The following is a 10,025-nucleotide window of genomic DNA, read 5'->3' as shown; positions in this document are numbered from 1 at the left end:
GGGGAGGGAAGGGGAGGCGGAGGGGAGGGGGACGGAGGGGAAGAGGGAGGACAAACTTTCTAGAACAGAGTAAACTTTTCACATCATTTCAGGTATTTATCTGCTCTAAAAGGGACTGGGTATTAATGAATTATGTCTCAAGGGACATATTCGCCAATGACAGACTTTAAGGAGAAGCGCTTGCACCAGGTAAGCATGTGTGTGGTCACTTACTTAGTAATGTATGCCCCTAAGTAGCTTCGAATCACTGTGTCCGTGGTGAGCAGGCAACTCTCAGGCAACGAAATAATCATCTGTCCCTCCTGGCCAAAAGGAAACCAAAGTTGAGGATGCCTGTGCTTTGGGAAGGACCCAGGAGTATGAGTCTGAAAAAGTCTTTGATCCCACAGTCACCTACCAAGAACCCACCATAACTCAACCAAAAGCCACCAATGGAGTCGCTCCCAACTCTGCGATTCAGCAGACGCACATAAGGCTGCTCCAATGCCAGGTCCCACAACCCCAACAAAAATGAAAGCATTGACAGGCAGTCAACCCTTCATCAGAATGAGTGGTGGAAACATGTTGACAATTCAAATTATACTGTTTCTTCGCTTTTCTTTTTTTTTTTTGAAATGGAGTTTTGCTCGTCTCCCAGGCTAGAAAGCTGTGGCGCCATCTCAGCTCACTGCAACCTCCACCTCCCAGGTTCAAGCGATTCTCCTGCCTCAGCCTCCTGAGCAGCTGGGACTACAGGTGCCTGCCATCACGCCCAGCTAATTTTTGTATTTTTAGTAGAGACAGGGTTTCACCTGTTTCTTCACTTTCTTATGCCAGGAAATAGTGCTACCAATAGCAAACAAACAGAAACTGTGGGGAAAAGAAAGAGAGATCAGACTGTTACTGTGTCTATGTAGAAAAAGGAAGACATTAGAAACTCCATTTTGATCTGTACGAAGAAAAATCATTCTGCTTTGAGATGCTGTTAATCTGTAACTTTAGGCCCAACCCTGTGCTCACAGAAATATGTGCTGTATTGAATCAAGGTTTAAGGGATTTAAGGCTGTGCAGGATGTGCCTTGTTAACAATATGTTTGCAGACAGCATGCTTGGTAAAAGTCATCGCCATTCTCCATTCTCTATTAACCAGGGGCACGATGCACTGCGGAAAGCCGCAGGGACCTCTGCCCAAGAAAGTCTGGGTGTTGTCCAAGGCTTCCAACCACTGAGACAGCCTGACATATGGCCTCGTGGGAAGGAAAAGACCTTATCGTCCCCCAGCCCAACACCTGTAAAGGGTCTGTGCTAAGAAGGATTAGTAAAAGAGGAAGGCCTCTGTTTCCCGCATGTCCCTGGGAACAGAATGTCTCAGTGTAAATCCGACTATTTGTTCTATTCTGAGATAGGAGAAAACCACCCTGTGGCTGGAGGCGAGATATGCTGGCAGCAGTACTACTCTGTTACTCTTTCCTATACTGAGATGCTTGGGTAAAGAGAAACAAACCTAGCCTATGTACACATCCGGACACAGTACCTTCCCTTCAACTTATTTACAATGCAGATTCCTTTACTCACATGTTTTCCTGCTGATCTTCTCCCCACCATCACCCTGTTCACCCTGTTCTCCTGCCCCACTCCCCTTGCCGAGATAGTGAAAATAGTCATCAATAAATACTGAGGAAACTCGGAGACCGGTGCTGGTGCAGGTCCTCGCATGCTGAGTGTGCCGGTCCCCTGGGCCCCCTGTTCTTTCTCTATACTTTGTCTCTGTGTCTTATTTCTTTTCTCAGTCTCTCATCCCTCCTGATGAGAAATACCCACAGGTGTAGAGGGGCAGCCCCCCTTCAGAAACTACCCCCAAAAAATTGTATTCAGTGAAATCCAAGTGGCTAGGCAATGGTCTGCTCTCTACATAACCCACGCCTAGGAGCTAAAGAAAGGCCAGCATGCCCAACATAGTAAGGATCGAATTCTACCACTTGCAAGAGTATCATTTTCAGTGTCTCCCACTGAGATAGAACCATAGAAGAAAAATTCAATGTAAAGTAATAGAAAACAGTTTAAATAAACACAACATGATGAAGCCAGATGTGAGATTCTCCTTTAATTCTAACTGGCATCTAAGTGGGTAAAAAATCTCAGCCAAGGCAGGGCATGGTGGCTCACGCCTGTAATCTCAGCACTTTGGGAGGCTTAGGCGGGTGGATTGCTTGAGGCCAGGAGTTCAAGACCAGCCTGACCAACATGATGAAACCCCATCTCTACTAAAAGTACAAAAATTAGCCAACCGTGGTGGCAGGCGCCTGTAATCCCAGCTACTCCAGAGGCTGAGGCAGGAGAATCAGTTGAACTCAGAAGGCAGAGAGCGGAGATTGCGCCACTGCACTCTGGCCTGGGTGACAGAGCGTGACTCCTTCTCAAAAAACAAAGAAAAAAAAAATCTCAGCCAAAAAATCTTCCGGGATCAATTTCTGGTTTCCTCATCTGTAAAGCAAGATTAAGCTGGATGATCACCATGGTCCCTTCCCATTCCATCATCCTATGATCTTATGGTTAGAAAACATTTGGGTAAATCTCTTTATCATCAAAATGCAAACTGTACACTTCACTGTGCATTTCACTATATGTAAAATATGTCTCAATTTTCAAAAACTTTTGATAAAACAACCACATTTGAATGTACATGTGAAACAACTGCCAATTATTTCATGACCTAAACAAAAACTACCTGTAGTTACTGCTGCATACATGACATTTCTCATCCCCAAATTCTGCTACAGAATAAAGTCAATTACACTTTCCTCCAAAAATAAAAATATTGCACAACAATATGAAAGTACTTAATATTACTGAACTTCAAAATGGTTAAGATGTTAAGTTTTATGTTACATATATTTTACCACAATTAAAAAATTTTAAATGATGAAAACATTAACACATTAAGCGTAACAGAATTACAACATCAAAACATACCATTCTTTATATATTGGACTTCTTGTGTTTGTGATTTTCACCTGTTTGGGAAACATAACCTGAATTCCCCTGCTGACTGTACTTGCATTTTAAAGAAATTATATTTTCCTTTAAAATTTTAAAAACTTATCTTTTTAGCACAACATTTTTAACAATTAAAATTACTTTTGGACCAGGCATAGTGGCTCATGCTTGTAATCCCAACACTTTGGGAGGCCGAGGCGGGCGGATCCTGAGGTCAGGAGTTCAGGACCAGCCTGGCCAACACAGTGAAACCTTGTCTCTACTAAAAATACAAAAAAATTAGCTAGGCTTGATGGCACACGCCTGTAATCTCAGCTATTCAGGAGGCTGAGGCAAGAGAATTGCTTGAACCCAGGAGACGGAGGTTGCAGGGAGCCAAGGTCATGCCACTGCACTCCAGCCTGGGCGACAGAGCAACACTCTGTCTCAAAAAAAAAAAATTACCTTTTATCTACAAAAAAAAAAAAAAAAAAAAGATACCATTCCTTAGACTAAACGTATGTACACATCTGAGTGTGAGTTTTAAATAAAGAATTTTTTAAAAGACAATTTTTAAATAAAGGAAGAAATTAATTTCTAGCTTTACAGAAAATCGTGCATTAGAGATCTTTAAAATAGGATCAGAAGAACGAAAAGAAACCTTGGAGGTCATCATTTACTTCCCCATTTTGTAGAGGAGGAAACGGACGCCAAGAGTATGAGGGGTCTTGGGTTGGGGACCCCAGGCAGCTGAAGGCAACTCTGGCCCAAGCCCGAGGCCTCATCCTCCCTTAGCTCTGGTTTCTACCTGCTGCACCACGACTGCCTCACAAACAGCAGCAGCTGCCTCAGCATACTTTAAACATGATCTGACACGTAACGTGTTGTGGCAGAGATTGCTAGTTGCCTATCCCAACACGCCTTCTTGCCCCATCCTCACTAACAGAATCCTACTTAGAGGGTACGTGGCTGGGGAAAGGCCAGCACGGCTCTCCTCCCTTGCAGCTGGCTAGGGCTGTGTACCTGATCACTGCTCAAGGACAGAGGGACTGGAATTTCCTTAAAGGGAGGAAGCCTGCCCTTCCTCACCCCCTTGCTCTCTCCTGCTGCCCAAGTTCCAAGACCTGCACCCTGACCTGAGGGTGCAGTTCCCTTAAGGACATGAGAGAGCTGGAAGGAGTTGGGGCCTCCACGGACCATGGGACTGCCCCACCAGCTCGGGTCAGCCTACTCCAAGCTTGTTTCTATGAGTGAGAACAAAATAAACTTCCATGCTGCTTAAGCACCTCAACTTTGGGCTTGTCTTTCATTGCAACAAACTTAATCCTAGTTGATAGAACCATATTCAAACATATCTATTAGGTAAGTAAGAAATGACTGTATGTCTGAAATTTTTTTAATCCACTTCATTTGAACCACAAAAACAAAGCAGCAAAATCTACACTGGGTTTCAAGGATCAAAGGAAAGTTCTCACCTGCAGGGATGTTTGGCTCATCAGCCCTCTTCCTGTACCTAGGAAAGCAAAGACACAAAGAGTAAATCCTACTACACCTTCAAGGCCCTAGAGATATCATTATGAAAAAAAAAAAAAAAAATGTGAACTTCAAAATTACACAAGGCTGAAGCTGGATGTCTCTCAGTCTTTGATTCCAAGGAGAAACAGGGAGTCAGAAAGCTATTCCAGAAAATGTCTTGACCTCTAGTGAGTTATAATCCTTGAAGGGCAAAGTCAGCTTCAGAGGTGAGACCTAAAGACCACCGTGGACTTGATACAGACCTACTCCTGGCCTCTTGCAGGAAGCTTTGGCTGGACTCTCTCCCCTGGGGCCTACTGGCCAATAAGGTGCTATTCCCAATGCCCAGCCAACCTCTGAGGCTAGAGCCCCAGGCCACTTATCCCCATTACCAGACTCAGCTCTCCGGAGTAAAGACCTTGAGACCCCTTTGATTGGCCGGCTGGCCAGTAAACCCCACTTCAGTCCCCACAAAGCCTGCAGACATCCTCCCCTCTCTGATCAGGTAACCCATGAGATGGGCTCTCCATGACCTGGTGAGCTCAGCTGGGTAGGTCAGCTCCAGCGGTTGCTTGTGAGCCAAGGCTCCAGCTGGAGCACAGTCACCACAGTAACCTCAGCAGCTGCATTAATACTCTACCAACTTCCAGAAGTTTCTCCCTCCATGCCTAAGCTTCTGCTCCTGGAGCAGTCAGACGAACATTGAAAGGATGATCAGATGACAGCTTTTCCGGCAGGCATAGGTATTACATGATCATAAGAGGCCTAGAGCATTAATGTCTCCAATTCATCATTCCTCACCTTTCCTCTCTTAGCTGGGAGGGAAAATAATTCAGCCAAGTCAATGCAGGACTACTGGGAGCTCCTGGCTCACAGTAGGAACTCCTGCCTCAAGTCTTCATCAGTTTCCGACAACTTGGATTTGATGCTCCCGGTTCATGGTAGGAATTCCTGCCTCAAGTCTTCCATCAGTTTCCTGGCAGGTTGGATTTGATGCTCCCGGTTCATGGTGGGAATTCCTGCCTCAAGTCCTCTATGGGTTTCCCAGCAAGTTGGATTTGATGAGTCCCAATTCATCTCCCCTCCCAGGAGGATACTGTCTGCTCACACAGCTGGTTCTAGTGTTGATAACATATTTCACTGATTTTGTGTACCGCATTGTGGAGTTAATCATCCCTGTGTGCCAGAACTCCTCCTAGAATCAACTACTAATGGGAAGATTTTCTTCTACGTGGTTATCCTTCCAAAAACTTACGTGCTAATCTAAGTGGAAATTCTCTCCAAACATATATATGAACAAAAGCTGGTCTACGGAATACATCTAGAAGAGCCTTTACCTATATTTACATGATAGTGTTTAATATCAAAAAAATATAGTAATCTACACTTTCATTTTCATATTGGATATATTAGGCAAAATAGAAGTGGCCATTAGGAGTTCGTAAGAGTAAAGCTTATTACAAATGTCTCAAAGCCTCAAAATTTCCACTATCATCAATCTACATAGAGGCCCTGACCTGGCTAGCGCTTTTGGTGGTGAAAGGAAACACTGGGGTCAGTTCCCAAGGCAGAAAAGAAGAGAGAGTCTAAAGATGGAATCCTGCTTAGGAGATTTCCTATGCCCCTCCACAAACTAAGATGAATTCCCCAGTTCATACATTTTGACTGAAGCCCAAAAATGTTACCTCCTATCATACACTGATTAAGAGCTAACAACTATACGAAGCACTTACAGAAGGTTCCTTGTCCCCAGAACTGTAAGCACCGGGCTCAGGTCACTGCCAAGCCACTGTGCTTTTGCACCTGCATCGCCTGAAATCTGGGGCTGGGGCCAGGGCAAGTTGTTCTCACTTTTAAAAATAAAACTCGTTACTGCTCCAAATTACAAACAGATGACCTATTCTCAGGTATTCCATCTAAACCATCTGCTGATTCCTGTTTGATGATTTTAAACCCATCCTTCTTAGGGCAAATGACACCTGAGATGTGGGCAGGCCTTAGACACGGCAAGTCTACCGCTTACACTACTGACTCAGAGTCATCTTGATCACCTGGGGAAGAACTCTGTTCAGTATAACCTAAGAGCGTGGCTTTTACTGACCATCTTTGACACACAAAAACAGAAAGTCAGGCATTATGTTGGAGGCTGACAATGTGGTTCATGACCATCAACCAGAAGGGGCCCTCATAGAAAATGGCTCAAATCAAGCATTTTCGTTCAAAGTCATGATGTGTAACTGACTCATGGAAAACAACTTTACACACATCACCTCACTCAGCAAGGGGCACAAGTGGGAAATCATTTGCCTTGGCGTGGGGTATATGAGGAAGTTAATTTGCTCAAAGTTCAATTACCTAACGGGTACTTGAGTAATAATTCTAATGGACAATGGGAGCATTGTCTGGCCTTAACTTTTCTGTAAGGTGCAGCCTGCCCTGTGATGTAGAACTTTGGGGCCCTAATTGCACCACAATCTCTGTGCTGCAGCAGACTCCAAATCCTTGTAAAGAGCATCTTGGTCCTCCCTGTGGTTATCTCCTGCCCACCTGTGGGAAGAGTGGAGTGGCTATGTATGCAGGCACACACCCAGAGCAAGCTGCCCAACTTCTGTGCAGAATGTTCCAGAAGAAAGTGGTTTTTGGTTTTTGTTAGTTTTTTGAGACAAGGTCTCACTCTATTGCCCAAGCTGGAGTGCAGGGGCATGATCATGGCTCTCTGCAGCCTCAACCTCCCGGGCTCAAGCAATACTCCCACCTAAGCCTCTAGAGTAGCTGGGACTACAGGGCACACCACCGCGCCTGGCTAACTTTTGGACTTTTAGTAGAGACAGGATTTCGTCATTTTGGCGTGGCTGGTCTCAAACTCCCGAGCTCAAGTGATCTGCCTGCCTTAGCCTCCCAAAGTGCTGGGATTACAGACATGAGCCACTGCGCCCGGCAAAATGTTAACCTAACCTCCCTAATAAGCACAAGTTCCAGAAGAGAATGTCAACCTACCTCAGCTCAGTGCTGAAGCCTACAGCTCTGCAGTTAACTGGCCACACAGAGGGGGCTCCTCCTCCAACCCAAGGGGAGCACATGCAAACCAGCTGAGGGACAATATCTGCTGAGGCCCACTTGCAAGAGTGGCCCCTGCTGTCTACCTGGCTCTCGCGTGGGAAAGGGCAGGACAGCTGAAGGCTAGATCTTACCTGGAAAACAAGCAGGCGCTAAGTTTGAATCTTGAAACTTCCTAGCTTTCAGCCACTTCCTTAGCTCTATAAATTCAGACTTGTGGCTCTCATTCACTATCAGGCAAGGAGAGAACAAATGGTGATTAAAACCACTATATAATCAGATTACCATTTTTAAAAGAACATGTCTGATGAAATGTGTCAGACAGACTTGCACAATAGTAAGAACTGGTGTATCTAAACATAGAAAAGGTACAATAAAAACACAGTATTGGCCAGGCGCAGTGGCTCACATCTGTATTCCCAGCATTTGGGAGGCCAAGGCGGGAGGGTTGCTTGAGGCCAGGAGTTTGAGACCAGCCTGGCCACCATAGAAAGACCCTACCTCTTAAGAAAAAAAAAAATACAGTATTGTAATCTAATAGGACCACCACTGTACATGTGATCCATCAACCAAAACATCCTTATGCAACATATGACTATATTCATTCAATGTAATCCTCATCAAAATTCAAGCAGGCTTTCGTACAGGAATTAACAAGCTGATCCCAAAATTCATATGGAAATGCAAAAAGCCTAGAATAGCCACGATGTCTTTGAAAGATTGATTTTAAAACTTATTCTAAAGCTACAGTAATCAAATTACTGTGATATTGTCAAGACAGACAAATAGGTCAATGGAACAGGACAGAAAATTGGAAGAGGCCCACATGTAAATGAACAACTGATTTCTGACAAAGTGTGAAGGCAAATCAGTGGAAAAAGGTAGTCTTTTCAATAAATGATGATCAAACAACTGGATCTCCGTAAGAAAAAAAAAAAAGTGAACTTATCCATATCTTGTACCATATTCAGTTGGATTTACATAGGACTTTCCAGATGGCCAAGCACTTTTGTATTAAACAAGATACAGTATCTTCTTCAGACAGGGTTACCCTGAATTTGAAGTGATAAATTTACATCCAAACACTGATATCCTACAGGTGGCTAAAGGTCAAGACCAGAAAAAGAAACTTGGGAGTCATCCCCAGAGAAGACAGTTGAAACAATGAGTTGGATATCTTCACATTCCCACCAGGATCTAAAAGAATACAATGGCACCATTAAAAAGAGTGTTATTTAAGAAATATTCTCTTTGGGCTGGGCACAGTGACTCATGCCTGTAATCCCAGTGCTCTGGGAGGCCGAAGCAGGAGGACCACTTGAGCCCAGGAGTTCAAGACTGACCTGGGCAACATAGTGAGACCCTGTCGCTAAAACAAATTTGAAAAAACATTAGCCGGATGGAGTGGCATGTACCTGTAGTCCGAGGTACTTGGGAGGCTGAGGCAGGAGGGAGGCTAAGGCAGGAGATCACTTGAGCCTGGCAGTTCAAGGCTGTAGAGAGCCATGATCACGCCACTGCACTCCAATCTGGGTAACAGAGTGTACCTTGTCTCCACAAAAAAAAAAAAAAAGAAAAGAAAAAAGAAAGATTCTCTTTGAACACTGTGTGCCTTTGAGAAAAGCTATGTGTTAAGCCGAGCATGGTGGCTCATGCCTGTAGTCCCAGCTACTTGGGAGGCTGAGGCAAGAGAATCACTTGAACCTGGGAAGTGGAGGTTACAGTGAGCCAAGATCACGCCACTGCACTCCAGCGTGGGCGACAGAGCAAGAATCCGTCTCAGAAAAAAAAAAAAGAAGAAAGAAAAGCTACGTATGGACAAACAAGCAATCACAAAAGGATTTCTTTTTTCATCACTGGCACTAAAACAAAAACCGTACCTCCTCTTGGTTCAGAACTTCTGCAAAGTTTTCGTCTTCTGATCCGGCTTGTTCTCCCTTTTCCTTTCTGCATGCTAAAACTGTAGTTTCTTCTTTCTGAAACACAATTCTATTTTTTGAAAAAGGATAAAACTGTAATTTCTGTGGAAATGCTCACTCTAAAATAAAAAACATTTCTTTTACTTTCCAGTTATATGATAATCACTGTTCTTTGTACCTTTAAGTATACAAATGTATATTTTGATAAACTGTTTCTCTCAAGTGTTTTTGTAAATGAAAGGTTTATACTGTAAGCTAAATCATGATCCCGACAGTTACATAATTCCCATTATTATCAGTCCCTCTAAAACAGTTTTATCTTGCAGACCTAGTGACTACAGCTTAATCTACTAAAAATACAAAAAACAGCTGGGCGTGGTGGCACACGCCTGTAGTCCCAGCTACTTGGGAGGCTGAGGCAGGAGAATCGCCTAAACCCGGGAGGGGGAGGTTGCAGTGAGCTGAGATCGGGCTACTGCACTCCAGCCTGGGCGACAGGGCGAGGCTCCGTCTCAAAAAAATAAATGCATAAATAAAAATAAAAATAAAAACAAAATAAGGGCCGGGCATGGTGGCTCA

The 10,025-nt window shown here is 44.1% G+C and overlaps 1 protein-coding gene across 2 annotated transcripts in view; it reads right to left on the bottom strand.

The window, feature by feature from the left end:
• SETD4 (SET domain containing 4) overlaps positions 1 to 10,025 on the bottom strand; it is a 45,894-nt gene that overhangs the window by 14,832 nt on the left and 21,037 nt on the right. Inside the window, exons 2-6 of one of the 2 annotated variants that reach the window (XM_011950021.1) lie at positions 9,408 to 9,516; positions 7,937 to 8,030; positions 7,662 to 7,757; positions 4,431 to 4,468; positions 214 to 302 (exon numbers count right to left, since the gene is read on the bottom strand). In XM_011950021.1, coding sequence (XP_011805411.1) covers positions 214 to 302; positions 4,431 to 4,468; positions 7,662 to 7,757; positions 7,937 to 8,015 — 302 coding nt within the window. In that variant the 5' untranslated portion in view covers positions 8,016 to 8,030; positions 9,408 to 9,516. The remainder of the gene's footprint in view (positions 1 to 213; positions 303 to 4,430; positions 4,469 to 7,661; positions 7,758 to 7,936; positions 8,031 to 9,407; positions 9,517 to 10,025) is intronic. The other variant, XM_011950020.1, reaches the window with a different exon arrangement.

This window comes from Colobus angolensis, unplaced genomic scaffold, assembly GCF_000951035.1.
Source record: "Colobus angolensis palliatus isolate OR3802 unplaced genomic scaffold, Cang.pa_1.0 Scaffold300, whole genome shotgun sequence".
In the NCBI taxonomy this organism is placed as follows: domain Eukaryota; kingdom Metazoa; phylum Chordata; class Mammalia; order Primates; family Cercopithecidae; genus Colobus; species Colobus angolensis.
Note: the sequence above shows the minus strand (reverse complement) of the source record. Positions and strands in the feature narration are given on the sequence as shown.